Source organism: Mobula hypostoma, chromosome 8, assembly GCF_963921235.1.
Source record: "Mobula hypostoma chromosome 8, sMobHyp1.1, whole genome shotgun sequence".
Taxonomy (NCBI): Eukaryota; Metazoa; Chordata; class Chondrichthyes; order Myliobatiformes; family Myliobatidae; genus Mobula; species Mobula hypostoma.
The window spans coordinates 144,211,765-144,232,020 of record NC_086104.1 but is presented as its reverse complement, the minus strand read 5'-3'; the positions used below and the strand labels follow the sequence as shown (position 1 = coordinate 144,232,020).

Here is a 20,256-nt window from a genome sequence, read left to right as displayed (position 1 = left end):
TTCTTCTGTCAGTAGAAACAGTTTTGCCAGGTTTAGTAGCTAAGCCACACATGAAGGCCAGGAGTTGGACTTGGTTGTCTGAGGCTATTTGAGGTGCATGCCATGGCGAGTATTAAGTAGGTAGTGGGAGCCTGTGCCCATTACCACCTCCGCCTATGAGAGCCTTAAGCACCCATCAAGCATTCATTTTCATTTAATCCCCTCTAATCCCATTTTATTCTCCCCTCGCTTCCATCAATTACCCCAGTTTGTACTGTTCACTTAATTGCTATGAACAGCTCTGATGGGCAATTCATCTACCTTGGATGTTTGAGACAACTGGAGCAGCTGTGGGGAAAACTATGTGGTCCCAGGAAAAACATACAAACTTCATAACTCTGTAATGATAGCACTGGAGTTCAGAAAAGAACCCAGGTCAATAGATCTGAGGGTTATTCCACCAGTGCTACTGCACAAGGCAAGGTAGAGGCTCCAGTGAATTTGAAAAAAACCATGATGTGGTGGAGAATTTTCTTTTCTTTATATTATCTGAGATTGCATCAGACTGGATCTGAATTTGGTTTCATATTTGCATTTCTATAGTACCTTTCTCTTCAGGACTGCCTAGTGAAACCAAAACCAGATGTAGAACACCCCAACTACTACTTAACGTCTCAGATGTGTCAGTTTTTAACACTGACACAGTGTTTATCTGACGAGCGTTTGGTGGCTCTGGCCTGTACTCGCTCCAGTTTGGAAGAACCTGGTGGGGATCTCATTGAAACCTACTGGATATTGAAAGGCCTAGACAGGGTGGACATGGAGAAGATATTTGCAATAGCGGGAGACTTGTGGGACCAGAGGCCACAGCCGCAGAGTAAAAGGACGTCCTTTAGAACCGATACAAGGAGGAATTTCTTTCACTAGAGAGTGGTGAATCTGTGGAATTCGTTACCACAGATAACTGTGGAGGCCAAGTTAGTGGGTGTATTTGAAGTCTCTTGACTAGTAAGGGTGTCAAAGGTCACGGGGAGTAGGCAGGAAAATAGAATTGAAAGGGAAAACAAATTAGCCGTGATCAAATAGTGGAGCAGATTTGATGGGCCAAATGGCCTACTTCTGCTCCTATGCATTTTAGTCCAGTTTTAAAGTGTAGTTGCTGTTGAAAATTTAGTGTGTTTCACTATTGCACAAACCTACAAGCAGCGATGTGATAGGTGCTGTGAGTGATGCTAGTCAAGGATAAATATCAGTCAATATGCCAGATGTCCCAAATTTCAACCATAAAGTGAATGCTTGGCAGAGCATGCTATAAAACACAGAGCTTCCTGTACTAGAACTGCTGAAAATGTCAGGATAATACCAAGCTGGCAACACTGGATAAATTCCTGGGGTGAGATCTGTAGCTGTCAGCAATCGACTCGCGAAGCAGATTGAGATTCAATATCCTGCAAATCTGGCGTCCTCATGAGATTTACAGAAAGAGCCAGTGTATTTAGGAGTGGAATGTTTAATCAGGTAGAAGCCGAGGGCTTTCTCTTTGCTGGTTAACTGTGGGTTTGTTTGCATCGCCAAGGGGAACGCAGTGAAGTGTACATGCCGATCTACTGATGGCATTTGTTCGGTGTACGACAGGAAGCTTGCTACAGACCCGAGGCTGATGGTGTGAGGTGTGCCAACATACTGAGGAAAAACTGGCTTTCACAGAGCAGATTTAATCAAGGCCGATGTCTATCCAGGTTCAGAGCTTTTCAGTATCACGTGCTTGCATCGGAATGTACAGTGAAGTGTGCGGTTTGCGTTAACGACTGATGCATCTTAGGGGTGTGCTAGGGGCAGAATAGAGCATGCCCGCAGTGTGTAACAAAACAGCAACAAAGCAACAATGGCAAAACAAGCCCCTTCCTCCCTCTTCTCTCTCTCTCTCTCTCTCTCTCTCTCTCTCTCTCTCTCTCTCACTCACTCACTCACTCACTCACTCACTCACTCACTCACTCACTCACACACACACACACACACACACACAGACAGGTCACAGAGTCTTACAGCATCAAAGCTGGCCCTTCGGCCCATATCCCCCCATGCTAACCACAGCAGCTGATTCTAATTGCCCACTTTTGGGCCCATATCCCTCTAATCACTGCTATTCACATACTAACCCACACTCTTTTAAAATGTTATTGCACCTCCCCCAATCACATCCCTGGCAACTAGTTCCATACACTCACCACTCTCTGGGTGAAGAAGTTGTCTCTCAGACTCCTTTGAAATCTTTCCGTATTCACCACAAACCAATGCCCTCTAGTTTTTAGTTCTATCCCCGGGAACAAAGACTGTGTGCTTTCACACTTTGTATGCTCCTCGCGTTTTTATACACCCCTGAAAGGTACGCCCTCAGTCTCTTACCCTCCCGAGGAATAAGCAGCTAGCCTGTACAACATTTCACTGTAACTCCAGCTGAGTCAGAGATCTCCAAGAGGACCACAGCCTTGTAGGGGTTGGAGGCTTGCGTGTCTCAATGACCCGGAGAGCGATGTTGGCTGGAGTTGGGGCTTTATGCTTGGTAGGGTCACCCGTGCCAAACAGGTCAAAGGGCAGAGGCCAGACTAAGAGGGGTCCACCAGTCCTCCTGGTTCTGGAGTTCAGCTCAGGGCTAACAACCCTGACTGGTAAAACAAAATTATTACGGAAACAGCAGTGAAGAATCCTTCCATGTCTGAGTGCAATGGCATTCCTGAGTTTCCACCTGGGACTTGCATGACTGACAGTAGTGAAATCCAAGAGGAAGTGATTGACATGATGAGGGAAGCCGTGAGCACTGCCAGAAATGGAGGACCTTCCTTGCTGCCCTAAGCTCCAGTGATGTAACAGGCAGTAAGTAGAGTCAGAGAGATACGGCGAGGACAACGGTCCTTCAGCCCATCTAGTCCATGATGACTATCAATTTCTTATTTATCTAATTATTAATCTCATTTAGTTTATTCTTCCCCACACTTTCATTATCTCCACACAGATTCTATCACTTGCCTACCCACCAGGTGTCTGATTCGCCTATCAACCCTCATGTTGTTGGGAAACTGGAGCACCCGGGGGAAACCCACGCAGACGCAGAAAGAACGTGCGAACTCCGCACACAGACAGCACCGGAGGTTGGGATTGAACCTGGGTGTCTGGAGCTGCGAGGCAGCAGCTCGACTAACGAAGCCAACGTGTCGCACTTCTATACTTTATCTCGCAACCTAATGGCTGGAGTTGGGAATTCCAGTTCTTAAATTGAGCGAGATGATTTTAAACAACACGAAGGCCTCGCTCTAAGTAAGTGCTGGAATTCGATTGTGAACAAGGTGGGAGAGTGGAAACCTGATTGGATGAGGACTAACCAGTCAGGAGGGATGGACAAGGGGGTATAGATACCACCGGACTAGACATATCCAAGCATCATCCCTGAAGAAGATGGCAGAATTTGTCATCGAAGCGTCGGTTATAATCGATACCTGCACCCGGCGAGAAGTCCGAGAAGAGTTTATTTGTAATAACTATATAAATTAGACAAGGTATTGAAGAAAAAAGCTGCAAAGTGCAATAGTTTTAAAAAAACCCTACACAAATAGAGACAATCTGTGCTACCACAGGAGGTGGTCCTGTTGTGTTCCATTGCAGAGGTAGGATTAGGGTTATGCAGGCTGGTGTAAGAATCTGATGGTTGTCAGTGGAAGCATTACAGAGAATTGTGAATGTGCGGTGACCTAATACTTCGATGTCTGTGTCCTGTTCACTCAGCACCTTTGACTTCCAGGTAAAAAGAAGATGTCATTTTAAAACTTCCACCCTTTCTCTGTGACACTTTGTAGTCTCACCTCTCCCTATTTCTGTGCTCCAACAGTCCTTGGAGATACCTGACAGGGGGAGATAATGAGCAGTGTTTGTGTTTCTAGGCATCCCCCTCAGAAAATTGATAGAAACGTAGAAAATAGGTGCAGGAATAGGCTATTCAGCCCTTCGAGCCTGCACCACCATTCAGTATGATCATGGCTGATCGTCCAACTCAGAACCCTGCACCAGCCTTCCCTCCATACCCCCTGATCCCTTTAGCCACAAGGGCCATATCTAACTCCCTCTTAAATATAGCCAATGAACTGACCTCAACTGTTTCCTGTGGCAGAGAATTCCACAGATTCACCACTCTCTGTGTGAAGAAGTTTTTCCTAATCTGGGTCCTAAAAGGCTTCCCCTTTATCCTCAAACTGTGACCCCTCGTTCTGGACTTCCCCAACATCGGGAACAATCTTCCTGCATCTAGCCTGTCCAATCCCTTTAGGATTTTATACGTTTCAATCAGATCCCCCCTCAATCTTCTAAATTCCAACGAGTATAAGCCCAGTTCATCCAGTCTTTCATCATATGAAAGTCCTGCCATCCCAAGAATCAATCTGGTGAACCTTCTTTGTACTCCCTCTATGGCAAGGATGTCTTTCCTCAGATTAGGGGACCAAAACTGCACACAATACTCCAGGTGTGGTCTCACCAAGGCCATGTACAACTGCAGTTGTACCTCCCTGCTCCTGTACTCGAATCCTCTTGCTATAAATGCCAGCATACCATTCGCCTTTTTCACCGCCTGCTGTACCTACATGCCCACTTTCAATGACTGGTGTATAATGACACCCAGGTCTCGTTGCACCTCCCCTTTTCCTAATCGGCCACCATTCAGATAATAATCTGTTTTCCCGTTTTTGCCACCAAAGTGGATAACCTCTCATTTATCCACATTAAATTGCATCAGCCATGAATTTGCCCACTCACCTAACCTATCCAAGTCACCCTGCATCCTCTTAGCATCCTCCTCACAGCTAACACTGCCGCCCAGCTTCGTGTCATCCGCAAACTTGGAGATGCTGCATTTAATTCCCTCATCTAAGTCATTAATGTATATTGTAAACAACTGGGGTCCCAGCACTGAGCCTTGTGGTACCCCACTAGTCACTGCCTGCCATTCTGAAAAGGTCCTGTTTATTCCCACTCTTTGCTTCCTGTCTGCCAACCAATTCTCCATCCACATCAATACCTCACCCCCAATACGGTGTGCTTTAAGTTTGCACACTAATCTCCTGTGTGGGACCTTGTCAAAAGCCTTTTGAAAATCCAAATATACCACATCCACTGGTTCTCCCCTATCCACTCTACTAGTTACATCCTCAAAAAATTCTATGAGATTCGTCAGACATGATTTTCCTTTCACAAATCCATGCTGACTTTGTCCGATGATGATGTGGACGGGTTGCAGGGACTGTGGATGAATAGCCAATTAGGCACTGTGAATGCTTAAGGTAGTGGTAGCATTTTAAAAAAAACTATTTATTTATTGAGATACAGCGTGGAGTAGGCCTTTCTGGCCCTTCAAGGCACACTGGCCCTTCAATCCCCCAAATTAATCCTAGCCTAATCATGGGTCAATTTACAATGACCAGTAAACCTACCAACTGGTACATCTTTGGAGTGGGGGAGGAAACGTGAATACCCGGAGGAAACCCATGCGGTCATGGGGAAAACATACAAACTCCTTGTAGGCAGCATTGCGAATTGAACCCGGGTCTCCTGTACTGTAAAGAGTTGTGCTAACCACTGTGCCACTGTACTGCCCCAGTAGTAGCGTGATCACTTGAGATGAGTATGATGATCTCCTAGGGTTTGGGGTGGATTCCAGTAATGGAGAATGCCTGAGCATGATCTTGTTCAACGTGGGGAGACTGATGCACAGGAAGCCGCCACCCGGTCCGACACAGATTGGGGTCAAGGTCCGGTATTACAGGATGTAAGGTGAATGGGGCCACTTCACTACTGCAACCTTCCTCTGCTTTCAGTGTCATTGTATAAGGTCATAAGACATTGGAGCAGAATTAGGCCATTTGGCTTGTCGAGTCTTTTCTGTCATTCCATCACAGTTGATTTATTATCCCTCTCAACCCCATTCTCCTACCTTTGATGCCCTGACTAATCAATAACCTATCAACCTCCGCTTTAAATATTCTCAGTGACTTGGCCTCCACAGCTGTGTGCGGCAGTGAATTCCACAGATTCACCACCCTTTGACTAAATAAATTCATCTTTATTTCTGTTCTAAATGGACGCCCCTCTATTCTGAGGCTGTAGCCTCTGGTCCTGGACTCATCCTCTATAGGAAACATCCTCTCCTCATCCACTCATCCACTCTATCTTGGCCTTTTAATATTCAATAGGTTTTAAAGAGATGTTCTCTCTCCCCCCCCCCCCCCACCATTCCTTTAAATTTCAGTAAGTACGGGCCCAGAGCTGTCAAATGCTAACCCTTTCATTCTTGGAATCATTCTTGTGAGCCTCCTCCGGAACCTCTCTGATTCAATTGCATCCTGTCTTAGATAAGGGGCCCACAATACTCCAAGTGTAATCTGACCAATGCCTTAAAGACTCAGCATTACTTCCTTGCTCTTGTATTCTAGTCCTGAACACTAACATTGCATTTGCCTTCCATACCAATGACTCAACTTGCAAGTTAACCCTAAAGGAGTCTTGTACAAGGACTCCCAAGTGCATTTACACCTCTGAATTTTTTGAATAGTCTGTGCCTTTTTTCCTTCCACAAAGTGCATAACTATGCATTTCCTGACGCCATGTCCCATCTGCCACTTCTTTGGCCCTTCTCTCAATCTGTCCAAGTCCATCTGCAGAGTCCCTGCTTCCTCATCACTACCTGCCCCTCCACCTTTCTTTGTATTATCTGTTATTTTCTCAAAGAATTCCAACAGATTTGTCAGGCAAGATTTCCCCTTACAGAATTCATGCTGACTTCAGTCTATTTTATTATGTGCCTCCAAATACCCTAAAACCTCATCCTCAGTAATTGACTCCAACATCTTCCCAACCACTGAAGTCAGGCTAACTGGCCTATAATTTCCTTTTCTCTGCTTCCCTCACTTAATGAGTGGAATGACATTTGCAATTTTCCAGTCCTCCGGAACCATTCTAGAATCTAGTGATTCTTGGAAGATCATTGCTAATGCCTCCACAATCTCTTCAGCTACCTCTTTCAGAACCCTGGGGGGTGCAGTCCATTTGGTCCAGGTGACTGATCTACCATACCTTCAGACCTTTCAGCTTCACAAATACCTTCTCCTTATCAATAGCAACAACACTCACTTCTGCTCTGTGACAGTCTCAAACTTCTGCTAGTGTCTTCCACAGTGAACACTTGACACAGAATATTATTAAGTTTGTTCACCATTTCTTTGTCCCCCATTGCCAACTCTCCAGCATCATTCTCTAGCGGTCTTAAATCAACTCTCATCTCTCTTTTATTTATATATCTGAAAAATCTTTTGGTATTCTCTTTTATATTACTGACTAGCTTACATTCATATTTCATCTTTTCTCTCGTTACGGCTTCTTTAGTTGCCTCTGTTTTTCAAAAGCCCTGTCTTTTCCTTTTATGTTGTCTTTGACTTCCTTTGTCAGCCATGGATGCCTCATCCTCCCTTTATAATACTACTTCATTTTTTGGTATGTCTATCCTGCACCTTCTGAATTGCATCCAGAAACTCCAGCCACTGCTGTTCTGCCGTCACCCCTGATAATATCCCCTTCCAATCAACTTTGGCCAGTTCTTCTCTCATGCCACTGTAATTCCCTTTACTCCACTGTAACACTGATACATCTGACTTTATCTTCTCCCTCTCAAACTACAGGGTAAATTCTACCACATTATGATCACTGTCTCCTAAATGCTCCTTTACCTGAAGCTTCTAATCAGTTCTGGTTCATGACACAACATCCAATCCAGAATTGCCTTTCCTGTCGTGAGCTCAAGCATAAGCTATTCTGAAAGAAAACATCTAGTAGACATTCTGCAAATTCCCTCTCTTGGGAACTAGCACTAACCTGATTTTCCCAATCTACTGGTGTGTTGAAAATTTCCCATGACTATCGTAACAACTCCCTTTTCTCATGCCTTTTCTACAAACGTTTGTATCTCCCGTTTTAGTTTGCTTCCCACATCCAGGCTACTCTTTGGAGGCCTGTATTCATCATCCATTTCAATTCTGCCCCCTGTTACACTTCAACTCTTCCTACTGACTGTAATTTTGCCCCATCATTTGCCAGTCCTTCCTCAGAGTCTCACTACACACTGAATCGACCTGTATACCAACTGCCTCATCCTTAACCGTATCACTCTCATTTCCACCCCCTGCCAAATTAGTTTAAACCCTCTTCCAACTGCGCCGGCAAACTTACCTGCAGGATATTGGTTCTGGTCGGGTTTAGGTGTAACCTGTCCTTTTTGTACAAGTCATTACCTTGCCCAGAAGAGATCCCAGTGATCCAGAAATCTGAAACTCTGTCCCCTGCACCGGTTGCTCAGCCATTCTTTCATCTGTACTATCATCCTATTTCTGTCCTGACTAACACATGGAACTGGGAGTACTCCAGAGACATGTCATCATCTTCCACCAGCTCCACTGTTGGAGCCTTGGTTGGATCATTCATTGTCTGGAACTGCACCCTTGACCTTACTACTATGGGTGATCTTACTAGAATCTAAGTGCCAGATGGCCGAGCTCCAGATAGCATTGCACTCTTGGGATCTCAGGAACTCACAAGCCTTTTCACCAAGACAAGGCGACTGACCTCAGAGAGGTTCATGCAGCACAGCAGTGGTGTGCACTAGATTTTTTTGGCAGGGAAATGGGAGACGTTGAGGTGGAATCACCAAGTCTGCTTCAAGCTGATGCAAGATCTCCTACCTCCTGCAGCGAAGGAGGCTGAGGATTGTCCTGATTGGTGTTTAAAAGGTTCTGAGAGGCATTAATAGGGTAGATGGTCATTTTCCCCCAAAGTTAGGCTACCAAAAACAAGAGCTCATAGGGTTGAGATGAGAGGAAGAGGTTTAAAAGGATCTAAATTTCTTTTACAGAAGAGTGGCCAATATCTGGAACTTATTTTAATATATTTAGAAATGCACCATGCTCACGGGCCCTTCAAGCCCAAACAAGCCTGCACTGCCAGTTACACCCACGTGGCTAATCTGTTCACCTTTGGACTGTGGGAGGAAAGCAGAGCACCTGGAGGAAACCCAAGCGTTCACAGGGAGAATGTACAAACCCCTCACACACAGCGGCAGAGCTGAACCTGCATTGTTGGCACTGTAATCGCGTAGCACTAACCACTACGCTGCTAAGCAGCCCCTGGGAATATCCTGCTCGGGAAGGTGGTGGAAGCAGATACAGTTACTATATTTAAGTGATTTATTGTTTATTATTGTTACACGCACAGATTAACAGGAACAGGCAAGGCATAGAAGGATATTGTCTTACTGCGGGCAAATGGAAATCAGTGTAGATGGGCAAAAAAGGTCAGCATGGGAAGGTGGGCTGAAGGGCCTGGTTCTTTGTTCCTTACTACTTCAGCCTGGTTCTGTTCTCTTGGATCTCAGCCATGTTTATTGCAGTGTCAAAGCCTCTTGAGTATTCTTGCTGGGGGGGCAGGGGAGAGGCGGACTGATTGTGAAAGAGGGGGTGGCGAAAGAGAATGAATGATATTGGTAGGGAGAGAGAAGAGGGAATGATAATGGTGAGGAAGGGGAGAGGATGACGGAGAGGGAAAGGGGGAGAGTGATTGCTAGTGGCGGGTGGGGGAGAGAGAGTGAGAGACAGATTCGGGGGGAGTGGGAGGGAGAGAGATTGAGAAGGATTAGGAAAGAGAAAGGCAGAGACCCAAATTGCTCTGAGGGAGAGAGAGCTGCCTTACAACAGTTCTGATCTCAGGATGTCGGACAATGCTGAGGATGTTCTACGAGTCTGTGGTGGCCAGTGCGATCATGTTTGCTGTTGTGTGCTGGGGCAGCAGGCTGAGGGTAGCAGACACCAACAGAATCAACAAACTCATTCGTAAGGCCAGTGATGCTGTTGGGGATGGAACTGGACTCTCTGACAGTGGTGTCTGAAAAGAGGATGCTGTCCAAGTTGCATGCCATCTTGGACAATGTCTCTCATCCACTACATAATGTACTGGTTGGGCACAGGAGTATATTCAGCCAGAGACTCATTCCACCGAGATGCAACACAGAGCGTCATAGGAAGTCATTCCTGCCTGTGGCCATCAAACTTTACAACTCCTCCCTTGGAGGGTCAGACACCCTGAGCCAATAGACTGGTCATGGACTTATTTCCTGAATAATATAACAGCATTATTTACATATTACTGTTTAACTATTTATGGTTTTATCACTATTTAATTACAGTATTTATGGTGCAACTGTAACGAAAACCAATTTCCCCTGGGATCAATAAAGTATGACTATGTCGCAAAGCACTTTATGGGCAGTTAAATATTTGAGAAGCATATTGTAATGTAGGAAAATCTGCTGCCAATTTACACTCCACTTAACACATACACAAGAGATTCGGCAGCTGCTGGACATATTGAGCAACGTACACAAAGTGCTGGAGGAACCCAGCAGGTCAGGCAGCAGATAAGGAGGGTGGGGTGGAATAAACAGTCGAGGTTTTGGGCCTTCATTGAGACCCCACATCAAGTAGTCAGAAGATCGTGTTGGCTTTCAGACAGCATCTATACCGGGGGAATAAGCAATCGACGTTTCGGGCTGAGACTCTTCATCAGGACTCATGAAGAAAGGAATGAAACAGTTGCCTGAAATGTCAAGTGTTTGCTCCCCCTCCATAGATGCTGCCTGACTTGCTGAGCTCCTCCAGCATTTAGTGTGTGTTTTAGCTGACACAGCCTGTTTTAAGGCACGGATTGTTGGTGTGAGACCAGAATCAGTGCTCCAGTGTACTTCCCTAACTTTAAATCGGCCACGGATGAGATGTATAGCCTTAGTTGAACATCACAGCCAAACAATGGTACCCCAGCTCTTCAACACACCATTTGTGTTGCACTGCACTGCTAGGTGACATATGGTACTTTGATCTTGTCAATGCATCTTGCACCACCAGAAATGGAGATGAGAGAGCTGCCAACAGAATTCTCGATATAGAAGTATTCTTTATTAAATTCATTCAGGGAACTTGGCAGGAGCTTCCATACCTGATGATAGTTCTGTGAAAAGTCGCGGTGTCCTTGGTGATGAGAAATTCAGGAAGGGGGATTAACTCAGATTATATCCGGGTTCTTGCTGCGTTAAACTTTGAAGAGCTTTGGCCTCCCAGAGGTCAGCTCTTCCCAGAGGTGTAGATTAAAACTATTTCTATTAGAAATATTTCTGCTGAGTGCAGTTCCGGCTCGTTTCGTTGTAATGGACTCTTGTCTGTTCTGTGTTTAATGATTTCAGGAATGGACGCACCCCTATGACACGTTCAACATGCACTCATTGGAGAACTCCTTGATTGACATCTTGCAGAATGAGCAGGAACCACTTAAAAGTGAGTCCCATGGAAACGCACGGCTCTCCTTTCTCGTGCCTCCCTCCTTTCTGTTCCATCGCAGACACCCGCTGAGTGGTAACCTCTTGATGGCGCTTGTTGGATGAATTGACCTTGCTTTTCTCTCTGACATTATTGCATCTATTTCATTGTGATAGCGTGAAAGAACAACTTGTCTTCTTACAGCCCATTGGACATAATACGGTAGTCAATAGAGACACCGATTTATTTATTTATCTGTTGAGATACAGCACAGAACAGACACTTCTGGCCCAACAACCCACCTATTTAATCCTAGCCTAATCACGGGGCAATTTACAGTGACCAATTAACCTACTAACCGGAACATCTTTAGACTGTGGGAGGAAAATGGAGCACCTGGAGGAAACCAATGTGATCACGAGGAGAACATACAAACTCCTTACAGGCTGTGGTGAGAATTGAACCCAGGTCACTGGTTCTGTAAAACGTGCTAACCACTACACTACTGTCCCCCCCTTTCCCCCCCCCCACAGAAACCCACTGGGTCTATGTCAGTCTTTTGAGCACCTATTTACCCTCATCCGACATTAATCCCTTCAGCATCTCTTCAGCACCCTGCCCTCCCCTCCCCGCCCAAAATCCTCCACCACTCACCTACCCACCATGGACAATTTACAGAGGCCAGTTAACCTACTAGCCCGCACACCTTTGTGGTTGTTGGAGGAAGCCGAGCCACCCGAAGGAAAAGCCCACGGTGTCGGAGGGGAGAGCGTGCAAGCTTCACACAGGCAGCGCTAGAGATTGAGATCCAACTCCAGCCTCTGGAACAGTATGGTAGCAGCTCAGGAATGGCCTCGAGACCTGACCACTTCAGCTCAGTTGACAATGATTCCATTTCCATTGGTGGTTTTAGCAAAGATGTCGCTGACCCTTTTATTTTTGGCTCTTACCTGTCTTGTTGCTCCCCACTAGTCATGTGCTTGGTAGAAGGCCAGATGTTGTCCTTCCAAGCCTCTTCCTTACAGGAGCAACTTGGCTCCTTTCGATGACCATGGCAGGAAGTTCAGAGTCTTTGAGAAAGCTGCCCAGCCCACTACCATTTTGAAACCTCTCAATACAAAATGAGGCTATTCAACCCTTCCGACAGATCTCCTCTTAATCTGATGGGCTGTGAGAAAAAAGACCCAGATATTGCGACATAATAATGTCCCAAGGATCCTGTTAAACCTCATCTCCCTATAACGAGTTGCCTTGTTACCTCAGGGTGGCACAGTGGCGTAATTTCAGTTTCTCACAGCTCCAGCGACCCAGGTTCGATTCCAACCTCAGGCACTTTATATTCTGTCTGGGTAGCCTCCAATCTGTTGGCATGAACATTGACTTCTCAAACTTCCGCTAATGCCCCACCTCCCTCTTGTACCCTATCCGTTAATTATTCATATACACACATTCTTTCTCTCTCTCCTTTTTCTCCCTCTGTCCCCCTCACTATACCCCTTGCCCATCCTCTGGGTTTTTCCCCCCCTCCCCCTTTTCTTTCTCCCTAGGCCTCCTGTCCCATGATCCTCTCATATCCCTTTTGTCAATCACCTGTCCAGCTCTTGGCTCCATCCCTCCCCCTCCTGTCTTCTCCTATCATTTTGGATCTCCCCCTCCCCCTCCCACTTTCAAATCTCTTACTACCTCTTCCTTCAGTTAGTCCTGACGAAGGGTCTCGGCCCAAAACGTCGACTGTACCTCTTCCTAGAGATGCTGCCTGGCCTGCTGCGTTCACCAGCAACTTTTATGTGTGTTGGTCAGGCACTTAACAAGTAGAATTTTTTATTTTTTTGTTCTCCCTGTGACTAGGTGGACTTTCCCCGGTGTTCTGGCTTCTTTCCACATCCAAAAGATGATAAGAGGCATATATCAAGTGGATAGCCAGAACAATTTTCACAGGGTGGACATTTAGTAAGGCAGTTGACAAGGTCCCGCACGGGAGGTTGGTCAAGAAGGTTCGGTTGCTCGGCATTCAGGATGAGGTAGTAAATTTGATCAGGCATTGGCTTTGTGGGAGAAGCAGAGAATGGTAGTAGATGGTTGCCTCTCTGACTTGAGGCCTGTGGCTGGTGGAGTGCTGCAGGATCGGTGCTGGAACCGTTCTTGTTTGCCATCTATATCAATGATCTGAATGATAATGTGGTTAACTGGATCAGCAAATTTCTGGATGACACCAAGATTGGGGTGTAGTGAACAGTGAGGTAGGCTACCTTGGCTTGCAGTGGGATCTGGGCCAGCTGGAAAAATGAGCTGAAAAATGGCAGATGAAATTTAATGTAGATAAGTGTTAGGTGTTGCACTTTGGTAGGATAAACCAGGGTAGGTCTTAAACAGTGAATGGTTGGGCACTGAAGTGCGTGGTAGAACAAAGGAATCTGGGAATCGTTCATTGAAAGTGGCACCACATGCAGATAGGGTTGTAAAGAAAGCTTTTGGCATATTGAAACACACAAAATGCTGGAGGAACTCAGCGGGCCAGGCAGCATCAGGTTGAAGGATCTCCGCCCAAAATGTCAAATGTACTCTTTTTCCATAGATGCTGCCTGGCCTGCTGAGTTCCTCCAGCATTTTGTGTGTGTGTGTTGCTTGGATTTCCAGCATCTGCAGATATTCTCGTTTGTTTTTGGCACATTAGCCATCGTAAATTGAAGTATTGAATACAGGAGATGGGATGTTATGTCGGAGTTGTATAAGACATTAGTGAGGCCTAACTTGGAGTTTTATGTGCAGATTTGGACACCTACCTAGAGGAGGATGTGAATAAGGTATAAAGAATGCAGAGAAAATTTGCAAGGATATTGCCAAGTCTGGAGGACCTGAGTTATAAGGAAAGGTTAAATAGGTTAGGACTTTATTCCTTGGAATGTAGAAAATTGAGAGGAGATTTGATAGAGGAGTACAAAATTATGAGGGTTATATTAGGGTAAATGCAAGCAGGCTTTTCCACTAAGGTTGGGTGGGATTAGAGCTGGAGGTCATGGGTTAAGGGTGAAAGTTGAAAAGTTTCAGGGGACCATGAAGGGAAATTTCTTTGCTCAGAGGGCCGTGAGTGTGTGGACTGAGCTGCCAGTGCAAGTGGTGCAAGCAAGCTCGATTTCAACGTTTAAGAGAAGCTTGGATAGGTAAATGGATGGTAGAGGTATGGAGGGCTATAGTTCCAGTGCAGGTCGATGGGAGAAAGCAGTTTAAATGGCTCAACTTGGACTAGATGGGTAGCAGGGCCAGGTTCTGTGCTGTACTTTTCTACGACTCTTTGACTCCATACGTCTAATACGAGGGAGCATCATTTTAAGATGATTGGAAGAAAATGTGGGGTGGATGTTAGAGGTACTTTTTTTTTTACACGGAGAGTGGTGTCAGTGTGGAACTCCCTGCCAGCGTGGTGGTAGAGGCAGATACATTAGGGACATTTACGAAACTCTTAGGCACATGTTTGGTAGAAAATTGGAGGGGTTTGTAGGACGGAAGTGTTTAGATTCATCATAGAGTAAGTCAAAAAGCCAGCACAAAATTGTGGGACAAAGTGTTTGTGCTGTTCTGTTACGTTCTGTGCTGCGTCTCAAGGACAAGTGGGTTGATTAGCCGCTAATTTTAGAGTAGGTGAAAATGTCAGCACAGTATTGTGGGCCAAAGTGCCGTGACAGGAATGCAGGCAAATCTGTGTTGTAAAGCCAAATTTGTTTTCGTAAAGCTTTTTACGGCAAGTGATCTGTCACACTCATCAGCTCAGGCCTCTGCATTTATTTCTTAGTTGGTTCTTAAATACCATCTGAAATAGCCTTGCAGACTGTGTAGTTCAAGAGCAATTAGGAATGGTTACAGAATCAGGCAGGTTATCAGTAATATACACTCAGTGGCCACTTTATTAGGTAGCCCTTGTACCTAATAAAGTGGCCACTGAGTGTATGGTTGTGGTCTTCTGCTGCTCTGGTCCATCCACTTCAAGGTCCAATATGTTGTGTATTCAGAAATGCTTTTCTGCACACTACTGTGGTTATTTGAGTTACTATCACCTTCCTGTCAGCTTGAACTAATCTGGCCATTCTCCTCTCACCTCTCTCAGTAATACTGTGTTTTCACCCGCAGAGCTGCCACTGACTGAATGTCTTTTTTTTTGTTCTTTGCAACATTCCCTGTAAACTCTAGCAATTGCTGTGCATGACAATGCAGGAGAGCAGCAGTTTGTGAGATAGTCAGACCACCCCATCTGGCACCACAGTCATTCCACGGTCAAAGTGACTCAGATCACATTTCTTCCTCCCATTTTGATGTTTGTTCTGAGCAACAAGTGAACTTTCTGACCACAACTGCGTACTTTTACACATTAAGTTGCTGCCACATGATTGGCTGATTCGATATTTGCATTAATGAGCAGTTGTTGCTAATAAAGTGGCCACTGAGATCATGATATTTTGTTGTATTGTGGTGGCAGTACAGTGCAAGACTTAGAAATTACTATAAATTGCATTAAATGAATAAACAGTACAATTGAGTAGTTGGGAGGAAATGTTCATGGATTTGTGGACTGTTCAGAAATCTGTTGCTGGAGGGGAAGAGGCATTGAGTGTGCGGTTTTGGGCTCCTGTACATCCTCCCAGTTGGTTAGTAATGAGAAGAAGGCACGTCCCAGATGGTGAGGGTCCTTCATGATGGATGCTGCCATCTTGAGTCACCACCCTTGGAAGATGTCCTCAATGGTGGGGAAGGTTGTACTTGTGATGAAGTTTGCTGAGGAAGAAGTATTGAGGGAATGGGATTGCTCAGCAAACTGGCATAGACTCGATGGGCCGAATGTTCTCCTATGTTTTAAGGAAACATTAAGATATAGATAAGTTTGAAAGAGTATAGAGAAAATTTACAAGGATGTTGTTGGGTCTGGAGGACCTGAACTATAAGGATAGATTGAATAGGTGAGAACTTTATTCCTTACAGTGTAGAAGACTGAGAGGAGATTTGATATACAAAATTATGAGGGGTATGATAGGGTAGAAGACTTTTTCTTCTGAGTTTGGTGGGACTGCAACCAGAGGTTATGGGTTAAGGGTGAAAGGTGAAAAGTTTGAGGGGAACATGAGGAGAAACTTCTTCACTCAGAGAGCTCTGAGAGTGTGGAATGAGCTGCCAGCACAAGTGGTGCATGCTAGCCCGATTTCAACATTTAAGAGAAGTTTGGATTGGTACATGGATGGTAGGGTATGGAGGGCTATGGTTCTGGTGCAGCTTGATGGGAGTAGCAGTTCAAATGGACTGGCATGGACCAAGGGGCCTGTTTCTGTGTTGTACTTTGCTATGGCTCTTTGACTCCATAATACGATTCTCAAACAAGATTGAATACTGAACCATATATAGGGCAGGTGACTTAGAGTTTGGCCAGGGGTGTTGGTTTTAAGGAGAGTTTTGAAGAATAAGAAGGGGTTTGGGTTTGACACTTAGTGCATCTTCTGCCAATGATGAAATCTGTAGTAGGAAGGAGGAAGGAGTGATGCAGCTTGTCACTAGACAATAATTGAATGGTCCAGACATAGAGGCAAGAGTGTCTCCCTCTAGTCATATTGGATTTCAGCCCCATCTCATTCTTCACTTGGTTTCAATAGGTACATTTAATGTCAGAGAAATGTATACAATATACATCCTGAAATTCTTTTTCTTCGGAAGCATCTGAGGGTTTAACACAATAAGGAATGTGCAATCAACTGCTGACCGTCTCTTTTCCACAGGTCGATCTGCTCTCTTTCCTGTGGAAGATGGCTTCCTTGACAACAGCCAGGGTGACCAGTCTCTATCTTCTGGCTTGAACTCCCCAGCTCTGAGTCAGAATGGAAAGCAAGGAGAACGGTATTCCCGAAAGGTTTTCGTCGGCGGTTTGCCCCCTGACATCGATGAAGGTGAGATAAATAGTTCCGGTCCCTGATGCAGGGGATTCCCTTTGTTTATTGAGCTCTCCGGAGGATAGACAATGACATATAATGTTCTCCCTTCTGGGCTTACATGTTCAGTAGCACTGGAGAAAGTGTCTACTTCCATATTATTGAGTAGGTGTCTATTTATCTGCTAGTGTCTGTTCTGCTCAGTGGTTCTGGGGTCATTGGCTTGTTAAAAGACTGAATTAACAAGGAAAGGGTTTTGCTCAGAAAATATCTGACCATTTTGCTTCAGATTGTTGACAGGAATGTAAGTAAAGGAATTTGTGTTGAATTGTCTTTGCATGGGAAGGTCATAGGGAGATGCAGCATGGAGAGAGAGGCCCTTTGGCCCATCTACTTTGTGCCTGCCTAATCATTCACAGTTATCCCACATTGGTCCTGTTATTTAATTCCCTCAACCGGAGGCCCAGAGGCAGCCTGACCTGGGGTTGGAGGTGTCCCTGTGTGAGAGTGAGTGGTTGGGAATGGGGTTTATCTTGCTGCTGTTGATGCTGTTTGTGTTGTTGTGATGAGTGCTATATTGGCGCTGGAAGGTGTGGCAAGACTTGTGGGCTGCTACCCCCACATCCTTGGTTGTGTTGGTCGTTAATGCAAAGGACACTGTGACTGAACAGTTTCATCAACCCCTTCACATTTTGCCACTCACTGACACTCCAAGGGCATTTACTTACTGCCCATTACGCCGCTGGCATTCAGGGTAGCAGTGAAAGTCCTCCGTCCTTGGTGGTGTTCAAGGGTTCCTTTTATCACGTGAGTAGTTTCCTCTCGGTTATCATTACTGTCAGTTGTGCAAGTCCTGGGTGGAGACCCAGGAATAGCGTCGCACTCCGGTGCAGGAGGGTTCTTCATTGCTGTTTCTGTAACAGTTTCGTTTTCTGACCCGTCAGGGTTGCTCGCCCTGAGCTGAACCCTCGAACCTGGAGGACCAGTGGACCTTCTCTTCGTCTGGCCTCTGCCCTTTGACCTGTTTGGCATGGGTGACCCTACCGAGAGCCAAAGCATAAAGCCCCGACACCAGCCGGCATAGCCTTCTGAGTAATTGAGGCACGCAAGCCTCCAAACCCTACCAAAGGTTGTGGTCCTCTTGGAGGAAGGGCATTTACAAAGGCCAATCAACCTCCAAACCGGAACAGGAACGTCGAGCAATACAGCATGGATACAGGCCCTTCGGCCCAACCAGTCCATGCCGACCACGGTGCCCACCCAGCTCGTCCCGATTTCCTGCGTTCAGCCCATATCCCTCCATTTATCTCTCCAAACGCTTCTTAAATAATGCTTCCATCACTTCCCCCTGGCAGCTCAGCTAGATACTTGCCACCCTCTGCATGAAGTTATTCCTCAGCTCCATTTTAAATCTTTCCCCTCTCACCTTTGAAATGGGGGAGGAAAGCTGTGCAAAGTTCGCGCAGGTGGCACCGAGGGAGGGGGCGGCGGTGGAGGGTACAGGATTGAAGTCAGGTCTCTGGCACCACAAGGAGTAGCTCTGCTGTCTATGTCACTCTGTCTAGTCATTAAACAAATAGCACTCATCAAAGACTCACTGACCCTTGACCCTGTCAAAGTACGGTCACAAAGAGTGCTGCTTACTCCTGCGCGAAAATCCCATATTGTGACAGCATGATGCGAACCACCGAGCATGCCCAGTTGCCAGGCTTCACTTCAGAGGCTGAATGAATTTATGCTCTGCTGTTGCTTCCCTGAGACTTTGATAAGAAGGAATAACTAGTCCCGTCAACAATAGCTTGTTTAAATTTATTGTATGGGCATAGATACCCAGGGGATCAATGTCATGAGAATTATCTTTTTTGCAACAGCAGCACAGTACAGGACAAACTTTAAACTTTAGTAAGACATACAGTACTGTGTAAAAGTTTTGGGTACACATATATAGCTTGTAGTAATTTTATCTATTGCACTGTACTGCTGCTGCTGCAAAATGCAAATTTCATGACATCTGTGAGTGATGATAAACCTGATTCCGATATGGGTCTCTGTTGTGGACTGAAAATGGGAAGGGGACAGGGAGAGGGGAGGGAGCAGGAAGCACCAGAGAGACATTCTGTAGTGATCAATAGACCAACTGTTTGGAATCAAATGACTGTGCCTGGTGTATCAGAGCTGGGTGTTAGTGCACCCACACCACCATCCCCCCCCCCCACCAATCCTGGTACTCCTCCTCTCCCACCTGTCCCGTGGCACTCCACCCTCGACATTCCCAACATCCTTTGCTCCTGCCAGATTTATAAACTTGCTCTCCACTCCACAAATATAGGACTGTGCAGAAGTCTTAGGTACCCTAGCTACATATATGTGTTTAAGGCTCTTGCACAGTGCTTATAGGGGCAGAATTAGACCATCCCGCCCATCAAGTCTGCTCCACCATTCGATTACTTAGAGTCCCTGTCACTATTACCATGACAGCAGAGTAAGTGACGTGCAACTCTGCAACTGGAAGAAACAGCTAAAGGAGATCTTCCACTCCTTCCATCGTGGAGACTTGCTCCCCAGTCAAGTGGGCATGTGTTTAGAACCTGGAACAGTACAGCAGAGGGAAAAGTCCTTCAGGCCATGGTGTCTGCGCCGAACATGTTGCCAAATTAAACGAAAGCTGTTCTGCCTGTATGTGATCCATGTCAGTTGCATGTTCATCCAAAAGCCTCTTAAGTATCTCTGTCATATCGACTTCCATCACTGACCCTAGCAACACGCACAAAATGCTGGAGGAATGCTTTGCATCTGCAGGTTTTCTTGTGTTTGTGATTTACTAACCCTGGCAGCCTGCTCCAGGCACCCATCATTCTCTGCATTAAACAAAAAGACTTGCCTCACACAACAATTTGAAGCATTCTCCCTCATCTTAAGCTTATGTCCTCTAGCACTGGGTGGAAGATTTTGACTGCCTACCGGATCTACGTCCCTCG

General features: G+C 45.7%; 1 protein-coding gene across 1 annotated transcript in view; it reads left to right on the top strand.

The window, feature by feature from the left end:
- The window catches only part of LOC134351023 (cytoplasmic polyadenylation element-binding protein 2-like), a 74,293-nt gene that overhangs the window by 14,966 nt on the left and 39,071 nt on the right, over nt 1-20,256 (top strand). Inside the window, exons 2-3 of the mRNA XM_063057002.1 lie at nt 11,300-11,390; nt 17,129-17,296. Coding sequence (XP_062913072.1) covers nt 11,300-11,390; nt 17,129-17,296 — 259 coding nt within the window. The remainder of the gene's footprint in view (nt 1-11,299; nt 11,391-17,128; nt 17,297-20,256) is intronic.